Source organism: Perognathus longimembris, chromosome 3, assembly GCF_023159225.1.
Source record: "Perognathus longimembris pacificus isolate PPM17 chromosome 3, ASM2315922v1, whole genome shotgun sequence".
NCBI lineage: Eukaryota > Metazoa > Chordata > Mammalia > Rodentia > Heteromyidae > Perognathus > Perognathus longimembris.
The window spans coordinates 86,741,555-86,760,597 of NC_063163.1; the positions used below are offsets into that span (position 1 = coordinate 86,741,555).

Sequence of the window (19,043 nt, forward strand, 5' to 3'; positions counted from 1 at the left end):
CCAGAGAAAGAAAAAAATCTTGGAAAAGATTTTAAAACTCAGATCTGAGTCTGACAGGTTTGTTTTTTTTTTTTGTCTTTTTACCCTATTTCCTCTACTTCCCACCTTTTCAGGGTTTATTTCTATGAATTTTTTTTCTAATATGTGTATAAAATCAAAACAAAGGGAAAAAATAGATTTTTGAAGTTTCAGAACCAACTCCTGTAAATAGACTGCCATAAAGGACTTTTTCTTGGAAACATTGTTTCTTGTGGAAACACAGTGAGAAGACTTTTTTTGCTCATTTCTTTGTACTTCCAAAAAAGAAAAGGAAAAAAAAAGACACAAAAACAAAAGCAAGTCCCCTGTCCCCCTCCACCCCTCACCCCCAGAGCAGAGCAGGCGTGTAAATACTTCTGGAACATGACTGTCCAGTCCGGAGCCTTCATGAAGAAGCGAGGCTCCCGGCGGGTGGGCCAGGCCGAGCCTCTGGTACCTCAGCTTGTGTCAAGCTTGTTATCATGTAAATTCTGTACAAAGAATTGTTATTTTTCTCTTCTTTGGTCATTGGTGGTTTTGTTGTGTTTTCTTTAAAAAAAAAAATTCTTTCACCGCAGGCCCTGGGGTGGAGACTTTGCCCACTGGTCTCAAGGTCAGGAAATTGGTGGCTTAAGGCTGGTGGGGGGAGGGGGGACCTGGGCACAGCAGCGACCTTCTCTTCCTTTTGTGAATTTGTTTTTCTGCCTAATTGTGCAACCAAGGAAATATTTATTTTTCACATGAGGAGATGTAGTGTGTAGACACAACAGATTTAAGTTACTTATGCAGCTCCCAGGGGCTGGTGCCATCTGATTTCCTCCTGTGTGTCCCCTCCTGTGTGTCCCCCCCCCCCCAACAAAAAAGAGGGAATACGCAGGACGAGCCACCTGGCCTTGCTGGGGCTCCATTTGCCCACCATGGGGCCAAGTTACCCTTGGCTGACCTTGATGGAGGGTGGTGGGCTGGGCCCTCCTCCCCGAACCCCATCTTACCTAAGGAATGGTTTGCGGGAATGCAGGTATGTGTTGGCCCATTTTTCTTCCCAAAGCCTTTGTTTTCATTGAAAATGAAATGCTTTAGCAATGTTGAGGAGGAGTTGCTTCTTTTTTCCTTCTATTTTCTTTTTCTCCCTCCCTTTCCCTGCAAAGAAGAAAAACATAAATTTTAGGGTTGTTTGTGCATATAGACGCTGTCATCCGTATGTAACTTGTTTTGAAGAGAAGTGTTCTGTTGTGGTGTCTTGCTGTAAATATTTGTTCATATTTTTGTGAATTCAATACTATGTACCATTGTATTATAGTAACTTTTATAAAGCAATCCATAAATACACTGACTTTTCTTACATATACGCCATCTCTCTTGCTCTCCTCTCTCCCTCTCTCTGTCCTCATTCTTTCTTTCCATTGAGAGTGTGCACTTTGCTTGCAGGGGGCAGCAGGAGGCTGACGAGGCTTGGGGGGCAGGAGAAAGTGGTGTGCTCCACTTAAACCATTGGCCTTTGAACCCTGAGGGAAGATTATATTCCGAACTAGCCCAGATTAGAGTCAGACTGGGTCTTCCATGGCCCTTTTTGCTTTTCCTTTTTAATCAGTCATAGGGCTTGAACTCTGGGCCTGAGTGCTATCCCTTAACTCAAGTCTAGCACTCTATCACTGAGCCAGAGTGCCACTTTTGGTTTTTCTGGTGGCTGATTGGAGCTAAGAATCTCAGCGAACTTTTCTTCCTGTACTGACTTTGAACCGTGATCCTCAGATCTCAGCCTCCTGAGTAGTTAGGCTTAAGTTGTTCTGGATACATTTTTTTTCTTAAGATGTTGGACGTCGAGTGCTTTACAGAATCAAGTACCCTGTTGCAATCAGTAGAAGAACTTGGAATAGTGGCTGTTCAAAAATGGTTTGTTTGGGCTAGGAATATGGCCTAGTGGCAAGAGTGCTTGCCTGGTATACATGAGGCCCTGGGTTCGATTCCTCAACACCACATATACAGAAAATGGCCAGAAGTGGCGCTGTGACTCAAGTGGCAGAGTGCTAGCCTTGAGCAAAAAGAAGCCAGGGACAGTGCTCAGGCCCTGAGTTCATGCCCTAGGGCTGGCAAAAAGAAAAAGAAAAAAAAAAAAAACTGGCCATTTTCTGTATATGTGATGCTGAGGAATTGAACCCAGGGTCTCATGTATATGAGGCAAGCACTCTTGCCACTAGGCCATATTCCCAGCCCCATAAAAAATGTTTGACACCCAAAAAGACATCACTAGCCTGCACTTGAGAAGGGGAAGAGCTGACAAAATGGTACCACTTGTGAAGAATTAAATATAGTCAGTGTTAATGGCATTTCCAAGGGCTGGGACCTCTCAGGTCTGCCAGTCCAGTGCAGGATTAAAAGGAGAAAGTAAGACAGTGTAAAGGGGGGCTGGGATAGGGCCTGGTGGTAGAGTGCTTGCCTTGTATACATGAAGCCTTGGGTCTGATTCTGCAGTACCACATACATAGAAAAAACCAGAAGTGGGTGTTGTGGCTCAAATGGTAGAGTGCTAGCCTTGAGCAAAAAGAAGCCATGGACAGTGCTCAGGCTCTGAATCCAAGTGCCAGGACTGGCCAAAAAAAAAAGTGTAAAGGGTGTTTCCAAGAAGGAAAGGCCCCAAATGTTATTTAAAAAAATAAAACACATGGCAAGTGGAGCATAGTGTTACAGACCTGTAATCCCAGCACTGGCAGGCTGGGGTCAGAGTTTGGGGGTGTTTCAAGCCAGCCTGGGCTACCTCATGAGACCCTGTCTAAAAAACAACAAAAAGCAACATGGTTCCAAAGACGCTGTGCCTCCCTCTATTAGAGATGTGCAGATTACATCCGGACATTCTTCCTCCTGATCAAGTTGCCTCAATATTAGAAGTGGCAATACAGCCTCGTGGGTGAGTGTGTGATATCATTAGTGGAGCACAAATTGCTGCAACTTTACAGGGAAAAATCAGATATGAGCACTCATGGCATTTCAAGTACACATGAGTCCATGGCCCAAACATCCCATTGAGCGGAGAGTGCTAAGGGGATGGTGGCATAGATTGTGGCACGCATCTGATGGTAGTGAAGGAAGGCATGGAGAGCTCCACCATGAGGGTTGGTTATAGGAACTATGCAGACAAAAAGAGAATGCTCCTGCAGATGGTTAGGAAGAGAGAAAGGTGTGTTAAGCTGCGCCAGGAGACCAACAGACAGCAGTCCCTGTGATTCATTCATTGACTCATTTGGCCAGTTTGGTTTTTTGTTATTGTTGTTAATTGTATAGAAGCTTGAACTTAGGGCCTGGGCATAGTCCTTGAGCTCTTTCGTTCAAGGCTAGTGCTCTACCACTTGAGCCACAGATCTACTTCTAGCTTTCAATGTTTAATTGGAGACAAGAGTCATGGACTTTCCTGCCTGGGCTGTCTTGAACCACAATCTCAGCCTCCTAAGTAGCTAGGATAACAGGCATAAGTCACCAGCACCCATCTCATTTGGCCAATATTTATTAAACGTGTTAGACATCCTAGACGCTAAAGATACAGGACTGAAAAAAATCAAGCTGTGTGTCTCCATGGAGATGATGTTCTTGTGGATAAACCTAAAAAACGTCTAGAATAAATATCCTCATAAAGAGAAAAAAGCCAAGAAGGCAGTATCAGTTTGGGGATGTATGAAATCTTTATTAAAAAGTGCTGGTCTGAGAGTTCTTTTAATCCTCAAACTCTGGCCTCTCCTACCCCTCCTTAGTCCCACCAGGCAAGTCCTCTCTCCTTTGGTTCAGCATTGGGGACCAAAATGGAACCCAACTTGGTCCTTACCCAAGCCCCTCTCCACAAAAAAAGCATGTACACAGTGCACCAACTTTAAGCATCTTTCATGTGAAACTCATAGCCATTCTAGGAGACTGTGGTTGTAATGAGGAAACAGAGGCACTTGAGAGAATGGAGGCCCCGAGAGGTCCCAGCGCCAGTAAAGTGTGGCTGCTCAGGTCTGGGGTATGAGCTGGCAAGTCCGCCCCCTAGCCCCAGCCTAGCGAAGATAGAGTGCTCTGCCTAGAGTTAAGATGTGTAGCATGATGCCAGCGACCAGCGGCTCACATCTGTAATCCTAGCTACTTAGGAGGCTGAGATCTGAGGATCGTGATTCAAAACCAGCCTGGGCAGGAATGTCTGTGAGACTCTTATCTCCAATGAACCACCAGAAAACCGGAAGTGGTGCTGTGGCTCAAGTGGTAGAGCACTAGCCTTGAGCACAAATGCTCAGGAACAGCATTGAGGCCCTGAATTGAAGCCCCAGGACAGGCACATACATGCACGCATGCACGCATGCACACACGCACGTGCACCCACACCCACACCCACACACTAAGCTGCACAGCTTGGGCAGCTTGTTAGCACATAGGAAAGCCAGCTCAGGGTCAACCCTGTTTCTGGAAGATTGCTAGAAATCTGGGAATCCAAATACATATATTGTATGTGAAATGGCCCATCTTTCCAAAATACTGACTTGTTTCCCTGAAACCCTACAGACAAACTAAAATACATCTGTGAGGCAGATTTGGTCTGTAGCCACTGATTTGCAATCTCCTGGGTTATAGCATTTCTCTTTGCATAAGCCATGGGAGAACCAAGGGAGGTGTCTTTACATAGCCCAGGGCCTGTTCATTTCATTCTCTCCCACATTCTTTTCATTTCTCAAGTTCATAAGCCTAGAATCCCTGATTTTGCTGCTCTAAGCTGAATTAAAAAAAAAAATCCTCAGTTTCCCCCATCATGTTACATTATTTTTTTTCCTACATTGTGAACCACCTGTGCCTAGTTCTTTTTTTTTTTTTTTTTTGGCCAGTCCTGGGCCTTGGACTCAGGGCCTGAGCACTGTTCCTGGCTTCTTTTTGCTCAAGGCTAGCACTCTGCCACTTGAGCCACAGCGCCACTTCTGACCATTTTCTGTATATGTGGTGCTGGGGAATCGAACCCAGGGCCTCATGTATATGAGGCAGGCACTCTTGCCACTAGGCCATATCCCCAGCCCCCTGTGCCTAGTTCTGAATTGACCCATTCTCTGGGAGGACATCTGTGGCTCAAGCCTGTAATCCTAGCAACTCAGAAAGCTGACATCTGAGGATGGCAGTTCAAAGCTCCCCCAGGCAAAAAGTCTGTGAGACTCTTATCTCCAATGCACCACCAAAGAGCCAGAAGTGGAGCTGGAGCTGAAGGGCTAGAGTGCTAACCTTGAGTGAAAAAGCTTAGGGACAGTACCCAGGCCCTGAGTTCAAGCCCCAGGACTTGTGAACTCACACACACACAAATTATAGCAGGTGTTAGAGACTAGATTTGTCCCCACTTAAATCTCCTAATATTATTCTCGTTGTTACTGTTATTTTGCAGTTCTGGGGTTTGAACCCAAGACCTCTTACATAGTATACACAGGCCTGTCCTCTACCATGGGGCTTTATGCCTTCAGCCCCTCCCCAACTTTCTGATTTTTGAAGAAACGTTTCCCCCCAAGGGTTTTAAGAGCAGTTTCCTCATTCTTGAACTAGGTTCCTTGGCGCTGGAGGAGTGGAGGGAGCAGCCCTGCGGGCAGGGCGGTGGGGCCCGCCTTGCTCAGGGTGTCAGGGTCCAGATCCCTGCCCCCCCCACCCCCGCTCTCAGTGTCCGATCGAGAGCCTTGTCCTGGAGTTGCTGGGTAAGGATGCTGCCCCCCGTTCTCTCGCACGTTCAGGGGGCTGGGGCTCATCTTTATCCTCACGCAGGGTCCCCCGGGCTGCCCTACGGCTGGCTGGCTCCCAGGTCTCACCATTTGGGAGGGGCCTTCCTTCAATCAAAGCCAGTCAGTCCCTCAGACCCTCCTTGCCAGTCAGTCTCCACTCTTTGAGCTCATCTATCTTTCTCTCTAGAGTCGAGGTCTCCATCCTCGCCTTCCAGAAACCGGATTATCCCTGGGCAAAGTGCTCGCGCCCGTCCTGCCGCGCCGGTGCAGCGGCAGGCGGCCCCGGGCGCCCCCTGGCGGCGGAAACGCGCCACCGCTCCTCTCCGGGAACAAACACCCAACACTACCAGACACAGCCTGGACTCTGGGGTCCTTTACTTAGGAGGCCGGGAGTGAACAGGGAGTGTGGGCGTGGCCGCGAGGTGGGCGGAGCCTTGTCTCCCCGAGCCGACCTATGGGGCGGGATCTGGAGGGCGTGGTCTCGGGCTGGACGCGGCCTACATGATGGAGCCCACCCCGTTGCTGTCCAGGTCCGTCAGGTTGCCGCGAAGGTCCTGCTCCTCCTCGAAGGCCTTGAACAGCGAGTTGAAGTTGCCGGCCCCAAAGCCCTGGATCCGGAGAGAGCCAGTGAGCTGGGCACCCAGAAAGCCAACCTGTGCCACCTGCGGGCTCCCTCCGGCCCCGTACCTGGTGGTTGTGGCGCTGGATGACTTCCAGGAAGAGCGTGGGCCGGTCTTGCATGGGTTTGGTGAAGATCTGCAGGAGGTAGCCGTTCTCGTCGTAGTCCACCAGGATTTTCAGCTTCTGAGGAGGAGGCAGGGGCTCTGTGAGAAGGGAGGCTGGGACTCTGTGGGAAAGGAGGCTGGGGGCTCTGTGGGAAGGGAGGCTGGGGTCCTGGGGGAGGGGAGGCTGGGGGCTCTGTGGGAAGGGATGCAGGCTCTGTGGGAAAGGAGGCTGGCGCTCTGTGGGAAGGGAGCTCTGAGGGAGGAAGGCAGGAGCTCGGGGGGAGGGAGGCTGGCCTGCCCTGCTAGCTGGCACTTGGGATACTTAGACAGTTCACAGGGCCCCGGTACCCACAATGCCAAGAGAAGCCCCCTTCCTCTAGCAAGTCCAAGCCTGTCTGTCCCCAAAGCTGGCTATGTGGCTGGGGAAGGGGAGCCCTTGCTTTATGAGCATGGAGAGGCCCTGAATTTAAGCCCCAAGTTCTACCACCTCCCGGTCTCACCAGGTGCTCTGGTCCCTGCCTGCACCAATGCCGAGACTGCCCCCTGCTCCTTCACACAGACACCCAGCCGGATGGTTCTTTGTCCTTGTCTGCTGCAGGCCAGGCTCAGGCCTCACCTCCAGCATGTCAATGCTTTCCTTCACCCGGATCTTGGCTGACTTAAGATTCTCCCGCAGCTGTGTGTAGTATGTTGATGGCACCTCCAAGAACTCCATGCCTCTGTCTCTCAAGTGCTGGATCTGTCCCAGAGTGGGGGAAGGTCAGCCTTGTTATCCTAGCTTACCACATTGTGCCAGTGCTGGGCCAGGATGATGTAGGGTCCCCATCAGTACCCCCTGACTGTCAGGCTCTCCTGTGACACCCCCTTCCTTCTCTGGCTGAGTCTCATTAGAAGGGCTGTGATTGGTCACATTTACTATGAGCCTATCTTTCTATGGATGGCTCCATTATGTCTATTTCAGAGCTGGGGAAACTGAGGCACTGAAAGATTAACAGGGTAGCCAGATGGATTTCTTCAATGACCAGCCAAATCCTGTCACTCCTCTGCTTGCCCATGGTGGTGCCACAGCTTGGAGTTAAGTTCAAGCTTCTCTTGATGGTGTTCACTATCTGCCCCCACTCCTACCTTCTGACCTTGTCTATCTCCAAGCTATTTCTGCAACCTTCCAGGCACACTCCCATCTTATCTCATCTCAGGGTCTAGCCTTGGTTGTCCCTCCTGCCTAGGGCACTTCCCCCATTCCCATAGACCTCTCTCTTTCCGACCCTTTCCATCTCAAGTATCGCCCTCTCTGTGTGGCCCTCTTTGGTCACCCTGTTGAAGTGTGCCATGTCCTCCATGCTGCCCCCTTCCCCAATTTATTATCTTCCACAGCTCTCACCTTCACCACTTGTTTACTTATTTTGCTCACTGTCTCTTCTCCAAATTCTACTCATTGCTAATGCATGCCACAAACCGAAAGCAGTGCCTGGCATATAGCAGATGCTCAGTAAACATCTATTGTGAAGACCAGTCCATGGAATCCCCAAGGACATCCAGTACACTCTTGGTTAGGCCAGGACTGAATGGGACAGTCCAAGCTCTCCCTCCTTCTCCAGGGCCAGATCCATAGACATATGACATTGAGTTTGGCTAAAAGGCCATAACTGGTCTTGCAGCCTAATATCCTTCATTTCAAGGTGAGGATATTGAAGCTGAGAGGCAGAGACATACAGCAAAGCACTGCAGTACAATGGGAGCACGATCAAGGCTTCCTTAATGCTCTAGAGCTGCACTGTTCCTCAGAGTCTGAGCTGTTTTGGTAGGGTGGGAGGGGATTGTCTGCAAATGAGTTTCAGGGGCCAGGGTGTGTGTGTCGGGTGTGTGTGTCTTGTCAGCCCTCTGAGCCAGAGAAGGGATCCAGAACTACAGCATCCTTCCTCCATCTGCAGAGGCTGTTTTTGGAGCTATAGGAGAGAAGACAGGATCAGGAATGGGGTTCTAACCGCAGAGATGATGTCTTGGGTCTTAAGAGCGATGTGCTGGACCCCGGCTCCCCCATTGTAATCCACATATTCCTGAGGGAGGGAAACAAGGAGAGCACTGTCACCAACAGCTCTGCCCCCGCCATCCACACCCCTACTCTTTTTTTTTTTTTTTTTTTTTTGGCCAGTCCTGGGCCTTGGACTCAGGGCCTGAGCACTGTCCCTGGCTTCTTCCCGCTCAAGGCTAGCACTCTGCCACTTGAGCCACAGCGCCGCTTCTGGCCGTTTTCTGCATATGTGGTGCTGGGGAATCGAACCTAGGGCCTCGTGTATCCAAGGCAGGCACTCTTGCCACTAGGCTATATCCCCAGCCCCACACCCCTACTCTTAACCTCCTCCGCCCCAGCCAGCCAAGGACCCACCTGGATCTGGGACTTCTTCCTGCCGGGCGCTGGCTCGTTGATGGGCATCTTAATGGACTCCTCGTAGTTGGCCACCACAATGGAGCGCAGAGAGCTGTACTCTGTGTGCACCTGGGTGTCATCCACCGACCAGAAGCGGTGGAACTGCAGGTTCTTCAGGTACCTACAGGGCAGCCGCAGGACCCATGCGCTCTGAGGCCCTGCCTGGGCCTACCCTACCCTCCTCCACAGTCACCTTCCACAGCCTGTCTCTGCCTAGGTTCAGTCACATCACACACATCACACATTCTAGTTGACAGTGCTCCCCAACAGGACATGCCAGGCACTTTGAGGGGGGGAGGTTTGCTGCTGCTGCTTCCTTTTTCTTTTTGGCTCATTTGCGGGGCTTGAGCTTAGGGCCCGGGCGCTGTCCCTGAGCCTCTTTGTGCTCAAGGCTAGCGCTCTACCACTTGAGCCACAGCGCTACTTCTGTTTTTGAGTAGTTAATTGGAGATAAGACTCTCATAGGGACTTTTTTGCCTGGCCTGGCTTTGAACCGTGATCCTCAGATCTCAGCCTCCTGAGTGGCTAGGATTACAGGTGTGAGCCACTGCTGCCCAGCTTCTTTGTTTCTCTTTCTAGACAGGTCTTGCTGCACATTGTTCAGATTGGTCCCAAACTTGGAGTCTCTTTTTGAGTTCTGGGATGAAAACTGTGAGCTGTGTCTTAGTGAGTTAGTTCTCGCAGGAGTGAGTTCTCATCAGAGTGCGTTCATTCTCCTGAGACTGAGTTTTTTATAAAAGCAAATTTGTCCCTGCTCTCAATGGCTTCTCTCCTGTTCTTTTTCTATGCTCTTGGCCAGAGGAGAGCAGACTGACTGACCATTAGAGACAGTTTCTCTACAGCTCCCTGCACTGTGACACCCCCCCATTTCCTCAGAGGGAGGACCAGAGGGTCACTGCAGCTGTGGCTCCTCTGGTCTCTGTGGTGACTTTGTTTCCCTGTGGGCAGGCCTGTCCCCTGCCAGGAAGGGGAGAGGAAGGGGCTCACCACTCTGAGGCGGACACCATCTCCTGGTCAGGCTGGTTTCCCACAATATGATCGATGATCTCCAGGTTGCATTTGGGCCTAGGAAAGGGAGGGGTGAGGAGGAGGGGCCGCTGCCCTGTCTGCTGCCACCCCAGTCAGGAAGGTGGCTCAGCGTGGTGCAGCCCAGCCCTGTACTCCTAACTCACCCATGCAATGTGAATGATCCAGCCCTGTTTTATTTTCATTTTATTTTATTTTATTTTATTTTATTGCCAGTCCTGAGGCTTGGACTCAGGGCCTGAGCACTGACCCTGGCTTCTCTTTGCTCGAGGCTAGCACTCTACCACTTGAGCCACAGCGCCACTTCTGGCCTTTTCTATGTATGTGGTGTTGGGGAATCAAACCCAGGGCTTCATGTATACAAGGCAAGTACTCTACCACTAGCCCACATTCCCAGCCCTCATTTTATTTTTTTGTTGGTCCTGGGAGCTTGAACTCAGGGCCTGGGCATTGTCCCTGAACTTTCCTGCTTAATGCTAGTGCTCTACCATTTTGAGCCACATCTCTATTCTGGCTTTCTGGTGGTTCGTTGGAGATAAGAGTCTCAAAGCCCAGGCTGGCTTCGAACTCTGATCCTCAGATCTCATCCTCTTGAATATCTAGGATTATAGGTGTGAGCCACCAGTGCCTAGCTTCCATGCCAGTGTTTGAGATGAGGAAACATGCCTAGAGAAACTGTTTCATGGTTAAGTGACCCAGCGGGGTCACTGAATTCAAGCAGACTGGATACAGGGCCTAAGCTGTTTGCCACCTCTTGAGGACCCCTCTGGGACCACCCCACAGTCTCCAGATACTCTGTCCTGGCAGAAAAGACTTCACAGAGGAGAGAAGGGGGCGTGGCTTCCCAGTCCTCTCCTGTGCTGATGGTACTCACAGCTTGGAAAGCAAGTGGTCCTTGGATACCGGGGCCTCGAATCCAGGCAGGAACCGGCCGGTGTAGTTTATCTTCTCCACCAGAGTGTGTGTGGTGTCCCCGTACTGAGGGGAGAGGCAGCCAGGCTCAGCCGAGTGTCTGCCCTGCCAGCCACCAAGGTCTTCCTTCTCCTGCTGTTCTGACCCTAACTCACGTGCAGTGCTGGGCACGCTGCCTCCCTTTATGGATGCATTGCCCCTTCATTGTTTGGGGGTTTGACAGTCTGTTTGCCCATGGGACCAGAAGCCCTTGAGGGCAAGGTTTTTTTGGTGTTGTTGTTTATTTTTGTGTTGCCATACTGGAGATTGAATTCGAGCCCTGCCTCTTGCTAGGTAAGTGCACTACCCCTTGAGCCATGCCCCCATTCCTAGGGATGCTGTTTGGCTCATCCAGGTATTCCTAGCACTTGGTTTCCCAGTGCCTGTCCCATAGTAAGTATTCGATAAAATTGTGTTCCCAGCCAGCAATCGGGGTGCATGCCTATAATCCCCAAACTCATAAGCCTAAGGCAGAAGATTCACAAGTTGGAGGCTAGCCTGGGTTACACAGAGAGACTTTGTTTCAAAAACAAAACAACAACAGTAACAAAAAACACACACAACAACTTGTATTGATCATATGAAGAACAGGTTCAAGAACTGGACCAAAATATTGGTTTTTGGCTGGTTGTGGGTCTTGAACTCAGGGCTTGGGCACTGTCCCTGAGCTTTTTTGCTCAAGGCTAGGGCTCTACCACTTTGAGCTATGGTGCCATTTCTGGCTTTCTGGTGGTTCACTAAAGGTAAGAGTCTCAGGGACTTTCCTGCCTGGTCTGGCTTTGAACCATGATCCTCAGATCTCAGCCTCCTGAGTAGCTGGGATGACAGGTGTGCGCCACTGGCGCCCAGCCCTAGGGCTCTCTGTGAACCATCACTGTGATTCACTGAATGCTGAGGTGGGACCTAAGGTCAAGGTCACCGGGTCTCACAATAACACAGATGCTGCACAAACCGGGTCATCTTTGCTGAGTACATAGCAGGGTAAGCCAGAGCTTTGCATGTTCTCACATGCCCCTCCTAACAGCCCGAGGAGGGGCTATAGCTGAAGAAACTGAGGCACAGATGGGTTTTGTGGTGGGTGTCATGCCCTATAGGACATCCAACCCCAATCCTTGCTCATTTCATCAGAGCCCCAGAGAGGGAAAGCAGTTTGCCCAAGGACACACAGCGTGGGTTGTGGCTTCCTCTGCCCCACCCTTCTGCCCCTGTCACAACCCTCGGTGCTGTCACCTTGCACTAGGGAGGAGGGGAAGCCTAGAAAGGGGAAACTGTGGCTCCTGGCAGACCTACACCCCAGCCAGGCGTGGAGGGAGGAAGTCTGTGCCCTGAGGCAGGAGGGCAGGCTGAGGTCAGAGGTTCAGGCAGCAGCAGAAGCAGGTTCCCCAACATTAGTTAACTCACCGTCTGTAGCACAGCAAACTTCACCTTCCCGAACTTGTCCTGCTCCACCCAAGGCTCCCGCACGATTTTGGCCCCCCGTTCTCTCGCTTTCTGTAGGAGAGAATGGGTAGGAATGAGGACTGGAGCCCTCCTACCCCCAGCTCTTGCCTGCTGCTCCTGTTGGGGAGCCTTCCATGTAGTTCCAACAAGCAGGAACCCCATCCACCTTCAGCTACTGCCAGTCCTCACGTGCATATTGGGCCCAAGTCTAGGGCTGGGGTTGTGGACACCAAAGCAGAGGGGTAGGTGTCAGCTGATTCATGCTATGGCTCTATACCTCTCCACTCCTCAGTTTCCCTCTCTGTGAAAAGAGCAGCTAGATAAGAGTCTGCACTGACATTTATTGAGTGTTCTAAACCTAAACTACCTCAAATAGGTGAATTGCAACTCATTCCTTTACACGGCTCAGTGAGGTGGGCATCCAGACCATCCTTAGTTTACAAAAGTGGAAACTGAGGTTCAGAGTGAGGCCAGAGAGTGAGGGGCTGGGCATCCCCTGTGCTCCCACATCTGTAGGTGAGTCCTCACCTGCACAATGTGCTCGCAGTCCTCCACCTCAAAAGCGATGTCCTTCACTCCATCGCCATGTTTTACCAGGTGTTCTCCCATCTCTGCATTCAGGAGGCGATGCTGGCATTGGACTTGAAGGCCTTTCACCAGGCCTCAGCCCCATGCACCATTCCAGCCCTGACCCTGACTCCTGACCCCACTGGCAAAGCCTGATAGCCACCCCCTTAGCCCCCTTTACCTTTGTTCCAGGGGTTGAGTGCTGAGGAGAGGACAAACACAATCTAAAACATAGAGGAGAAGGGATGTGGCTGGACTCAGGGGTGCACAGAGAAGGGGACCCTTCTCTCCCACTCCTAGAGCCCCAGTGGAACAAAAGATCTCTGCCATGTAGGACTCCTGATCGGGGCATTCTAGCTGCTTCTCTGCCTTAGTTTCCCCCCAGTCTCTGGTGCAGGAGAAAGCTCAGATCACAGGGCCCTTGGAGGTGGACCCGGGCATCATTGAAGCTCCCCACTCCGACATCCTGGGTTACTGGAACTTCTGTGCCAGCCTGCTTGGGGCCAAGATGAAGGAGACAGAGCCAGGAAGGTCCCTGTTGCATGCTGGCACCAAGGCCCTGGTTTGCCTGGAGCCAGCCAGGCAGCTTCTCAAAACCAGAGCAGAGCACATGGAAAGGTCAGGTGCTCTAGAGGCCACAGTGACCAATCACTGAGACCCAAGGGACTCCTGGGCGTGGGGCTCACCTTTCCTTGCTTGATCACATGGCTGACCACCTCCCGGGACCCTGTTTCCAGGCCCTTGTAGGCCAGTGGTTCAAAGCCCATCTTGTTGCAGTAGAAGGAGGCAGCCTGAATGACAGTAGAACCAGAGGGTTCAGAAGAGGCCCAACCTGTGGGGGAGTCTCAGAAGGGAGCCCCCAGAAACAGAACCCCCTCTTTGGGAAAAAAGAAAACAAACCAAAGGTACAGCTCTCTGGCCCCTTCCACCTTCACAGAAATTTTCCACTGGGGGTCTGTGGCCCTGATTGTGTAACCAGGACCCTTTGGGTAGAAGTGGACCCTGACCCTCCCCTCCCAGGAGCCAATCCCAATCCCCCAACCCCCCCCCCCCCCCCCGCACTTCATCCAGGAGGCCATCTGCCCCGCCCTCTACCACCCCAGCCTCTAGTCCTCTTCTACCTGTTTGGCATTGCCAACCCAGAAGGTCACGGAATGGAAGTGGAGGAATCGGCCTTTCTCAGGCTGCAGGAAGAAGGGGTGAAGTTGAGACCATGGAAAGGGGTATCTAGAAAGTGTGAGTGGAGTGGAGCCAGGTCCCCTTTTCCACTTAGCCCAGCCTCCAGCCACCCCGGGACCTGGGAGAGGCCGAGCTTCACACAGCCTTGCACACAAGGCGTTTCTCAGTGCTCCAGCTAAGCCCCTTGTGGAAATCATTCCTGGGACCTCCCTACCTGCTGCAGGCCATACATCTTCCTCTTCTCATTTGTTTCTTTGGTTTTGGAGGCATCAAGATGCAAGTTCATTGAATGCAGTTACAATAGGATTGGGTTACAATGAACTTTTAATGTGTTTTGCTGTATCTTAATTTTAATTTTTTTTTTTTTTGGTATGGTCCTGGGGCTTGAACTCAGAGCCTGGGATGCTTGTCTCTGAATTTGTGTGCTCAAAGCTAGCACTGTACCAGTTGAGTTACAGCTTTACTATGGGTTTTTTGCTAGCTCATTGGAGAAAAAAAGTCTCACCAACTTTGCTGCCTGGGCTGGCTTCAAACTGCTATCCTCAGGGCTGGGGATATGGCCTAGTGGCAAGAGTGCTTGCCTCATATACATGAGGCCCTGGGTTCAATTCCCCAGCACCACATATATAGAAAACGGCCAGAAGGGGCGCTGTGTGGCTCAAGTGGCAGAGTGCTAGCCTTGAGCAAAAAGAAGCCAGGGACAGTGCTCAGGCCCTGAGTCCAAGGCCCAGGACTGGCCAAAAAAAAAAAAAAACACAAAACAAAACAAACTGCTGTCCTCAGATCTCAGCCTCCCGAGTAGCTAGGATGACAGGCGTGAGCCGCCTGTGACTGGCTTACTTTGATACTTGAAAAAAATAGAGAGAGAGAATCAAAATTCTACCAAATTCAGTTTATAGAATTGAAATCCATGGGGCTGGGAATATGGCCTAGTGGCAAGAGTGCTTGACTTGTATACATGAGGCCCTGGGTTCGATTCCTCAGCACCACATATACAGAAAACGGCCAGAAGTGGCGCTGTGGCTCAAGTGGCAGAGTGCTAGCCTTGAGCAAAAAGAAGCCAGGGACAGTGCTCAGGCCCTAAGTTCAAGCCCCAGGACTGGCAAAAAAAAAAAAAAGAATTGAAATCCAGCCCTCAAACTGCACTACTATAGAAATAAATATGCAAACCAACAAAAAAGAAAATTGAGCGCGGGGTGACATTGTCCCCAAAGAAATGTACTCATATCCTGACCTATGTAACTGGAACCCCTCTGTACATCACCTTTATAATAACAACAAAAATTTAGAAATTAAAAAACTAAAAAGAAAGAAATTGATCTCTGCGGGGCTGGGAATATGGCCTAGTGGCAAGAGTTTTTGACTCATATTCATGAAGCCCTGGGTTCGATTCCCTAGCACCACATATATAGAAAATGGCCAGAGGTGGCGCTGTGGCTCAAGTGGCAGAGTGCTAGCCTTGAGCAAAAAGAAGCCAGGGACAGTGCTCAGGCCCTGAGTTCAAAGCCCAGAACTGGCAAAAAAAAAGAAAGAAAAAGAAAAAAAGAAATTGATCTCTGCGAGAGTTCAGGAAATCCTCAGGGAACCTGCCCAGGTTTACGAGGCGAGCACTCTACCATAAGGCCATATTCCCAGCCCATCCTGCTCAGGTTTCACAGAAGGAAATCGCCTTATGCTGGTGTGGCCTGTGTTTCTGTGGACGGGAGAACGTCCAGACAGACTTCGAAGAGAGGGGCAGTTGTTGAAGAAGAGGTCAGGGTTTCTCAGCAGGGTGAAGTTGAGTCTTGCTCCTTGTAGAGAAGCCCTGGAGGTGAGCCTGAGTGTGCGGGTACAAGCGCTGCACATCTGCTCACATCTGGTCGTGACTCCTGCTCTGTGCTGACACACCATTTCCCTGTGCCTTGACCCCCTTCCAGACCCAAGCCTCCTTATTTTCCTCCTGCTTACCTTTGGGCCTTTGTCGCTGTAAGTTGTCTAAGGAGAGAGGAAAGGGCAGTGAGAGTCTTTTCTCCCATTCGTTATGTGCAGAACAGGAAATGCCCCCCTTTCCCCTATTCCATATCCTTTTATGCTAAAAGAACCCTTTGCTGGAACCTCCACCTTGTGGCACTCTCCTTGTTGGGAGACCTCCCTTCAAATGTCTTTTCTGTATGGGTTTCAAGGATGTGCCATTTTTCGTGGAAGCTGGGAAGCGGAGGGAACACAGCCATTCACCAGCTGTGATGGAGATTGGCGAGCTAAGCCATGAGGTGAATTGCACTAGGGCTCCCTGGCCACCAGCCTGGATGCAAGCCCAAAGATGAGAAGAGTTGCTTCTCTCCAGACTTCCAGGCTAGCAACTCATCATTCTACACTGAGGCAAGCACTCATGCCACTAGGCCATATTCCCAACTCCTGTCATTCTACACTGAGAAACCACGGCCCCCAGAAACTTTGAAGACCGTCTCCAGGCCAAGCATCACTCCCTCCCATAACTTACAAAAACCCTTGATGCCTTGCTGCCATTCTCCCATTCCCCCACCATTCCCCACCATTCCTCCTCTGTTTCCCCACCATTCCCCTGCAGGGCCCAGCCTCTGGTATGTGGCCTGTCTTCTTTCTTGAAATTAAGTCTTTGCTTCCTTGCTTGTCAAAAGCAAGAAAAGGGGGTGGAGAGAGAGGAAGAGAGAGAGAGAGAGAGAGAGAGAGAGAGAGAGAGAGAGAGAGAGAGCCTCTGACCGAAAGTGTCTCCAGCATGGGCCCAGCAGACTCTTACCATGGTTGATGTTGGTCAAACTTCCTTCCAGAAAGATTGGGACAAGAGAGGCCTGGGAGTGCTGGACAGAAGTATTTACCACTGGGTAGGGCCAGGCCTGCCCCCCGACTTGCCTTCCTGGGGGTGGAGAGATGAACCCTGAAAGATTGTGAGCTGGGAGTTTCTGAACAAGTCATGGCCCCTTCAGACAGGGCAGTGAGGCCAGGCCCAGGAGAGGGGAGTGACTTAGTCGCATCCACTGGCCAGTGGGGGCAGAGCCCGGACAAGAAGTCAAAGGGCACATTTTCTGCAGGATCCTGGACAGGGACCATGATCTTTGCCATCCAGATCCAAAGCTCAGAAGCCAAGGCCAGTATGAGCTGAGTGGCAACTTTGCTATTCTTACCAAGGGGAAGCCGTGGGGGTGGTGGAGGCTGGTCTTGAAACACTGTTTGCAGAGCAAGCATAGATGAGGTGTGAGATAAAAGGATTGTGTTCTGTGGTGGTAGAGATTTGGATATAGAGGTTTGCATCCTGGCCCTGCAGTCTACAGAGTCACCAGACCCCTCTGAAGCTCAGTTTCCCCATCTGTAAAACGGGAGCAAGCATAGTAAGAGTTGATGCGCATGCTCTTGGAGTGGGATGGCACACAGAATGGTTTCTGCTGGTGTTGGCTGTGATCCATTATGCTTTTGGAGACTGAGCAGCATGGCCTTACTCTCATTTGAGTGTCAGAAGAGAAGTTATGGCCTCATCTCTACTCTAGGTCCCAGCTTCCAAGAATGTTGGGGAGAAGGGGCTGATGGCTCTGTGAGGGAGGTTGGGGAGGAAGGCCTGCGTTCTCCCAGCCCACCCCAGTCCTCTTGTCTTGTTTTCCTGACTTCTGGATTTTACCTGGGGGCTCCGGGAGAGCCTGCCTGCTCCACCCTCCCCAGAAACTCTCTCCACCGGGGGACCATGGGAACCCTGACCAGCAGGCCAGGATAGTGGCACAGGACAGAGAATTTGCTTCAGCCAAGTTGTAGGCCAAGTGGCAGAGAAGAATAGGAATGTGGCTCTCTTTCTCTTTTTCTCACCTCCTTGCTCTCTTTCTCTGTTTTTCTCTTCTTCCTTCCCCTCTGTCTCCCCATGCCTAAATTGACTTACTGATTGTTACAAAAAAAAAAAAAAAAGGAATGTGTGGGTGTGTGTGTGTGTGTGTGTGTGTGTGTGTGTTGGTTCTGGGTTTGAACTCAGGGCCCTAGGTGCTGTCCCTGAGCTTTGTGCTCAAGGCTAGCACTCTACCACTTCGAGCCACAGCTCCACTTTTGGTTTTTTAGATGGTTAGAGGTAAGAGACTCGTGGACATTTCTATCTGGGCTGACTTTGTACCATGATCCTCAGATCTCAATTTCCTATGTAGCTAGGATTACAGGTGTGAGTTTGTTTTTCTTCCTCTCTCTCTCAGTATTTCCATCTGAGAGGATTAGTGAGGAGTCAGGGGCCCAAATTACACTAGATGGGAGAACTCACTCCAGCTCAACCCCTGGCTTGTTATGGTCTACTCAGTCTCTCTTGTGGCACTTGGTCAATGTTAACTCCATGGTGCATGCGGCGAGCAACCTCAGCACTCCAAAGGCTGGATGGCAGGTGTTTGGTAGGCAAATGGCTCAGCTGGTCCTGAATGGTAACTTTTCCCTTCCTTCCTCCCTTCTACACATGGCTTCTAGAAACATTGTGGGTTTCAGTCACATTCGAGATACACCCAAGGTAGCACTTCCACCTCTGGACAGGACCTCCCTGGCCCAGTCTCTGCAGGATGATCGTCCCTCCCTGATGCCTACCAGAAACTGAATGCAGCCATTCTGCTCTGGGCACCGGGTCTGTGCTAAGGGTGTGTTCAGAACCCTTGTGTTTAAAAGAAAAGAAAGAAAAAGAAAATGCTGTTTATGGATGTGTGTGTGTGTGTGTGTGTGTGTGTGTGTGTGTTGCAGCTGATTTGAGTTTTGCACAGTGCAAAGCATGCAAGGATTGTCAGCCCCTTGGCAAAGGGGCATGTAAGCTAGTTTAAATAAAAGGGCCCCTTTAATGGTGTCATTTGCACTCTTCTGCATGATCCCGTTTTGCAGGCCTTGTGACATCAGAGTGGATTTCCTTCCTGCACATCTAAGCATCCTTCCTGGCTCTACACTGAGTCATATATGATTTCCAGCATAATTTACATGTCTGACAATTTTGTAAATATGGCTTCAGAAAGATTCCTATGGATTGAGGCATAATTTACATAG

At 50.6% G+C, this 19,043-nt stretch overlaps 1 protein-coding gene across 1 annotated transcript; it reads right to left on the reverse strand.

Annotated features, from left to right (window-relative positions):
* Nucleotides 1–6,081: 6,081 nt before the first annotated feature.
* Nucleotides 6,082–16,951, reverse strand: Hpd (4-hydroxyphenylpyruvate dioxygenase). Its single transcript, XM_048343008.1, has 14 exons — nucleotides 16,798–16,951; nucleotides 15,990–16,016; nucleotides 13,985–14,047; nucleotides 13,550–13,654; nucleotides 13,045–13,087; nucleotides 12,825–12,907; nucleotides 12,258–12,347; nucleotides 10,780–10,883; nucleotides 9,867–9,944; nucleotides 8,838–9,000; nucleotides 8,437–8,508; nucleotides 7,068–7,190; nucleotides 6,414–6,530; nucleotides 6,082–6,334 (listed from the first exon to the last, which is right to left on the reverse strand). Exons 1-14 carry the CDS (start codon nucleotides 16,798–16,800, stop codon nucleotides 6,224–6,226), a joined length of 1,182 nt encoding a protein of 393 aa, XP_048198965.1. The 5' UTR covers nucleotides 16,801–16,951; the 3' UTR covers nucleotides 6,082–6,223.
* Nucleotides 16,952–19,043: the final 2,092 nt, after the last annotated feature.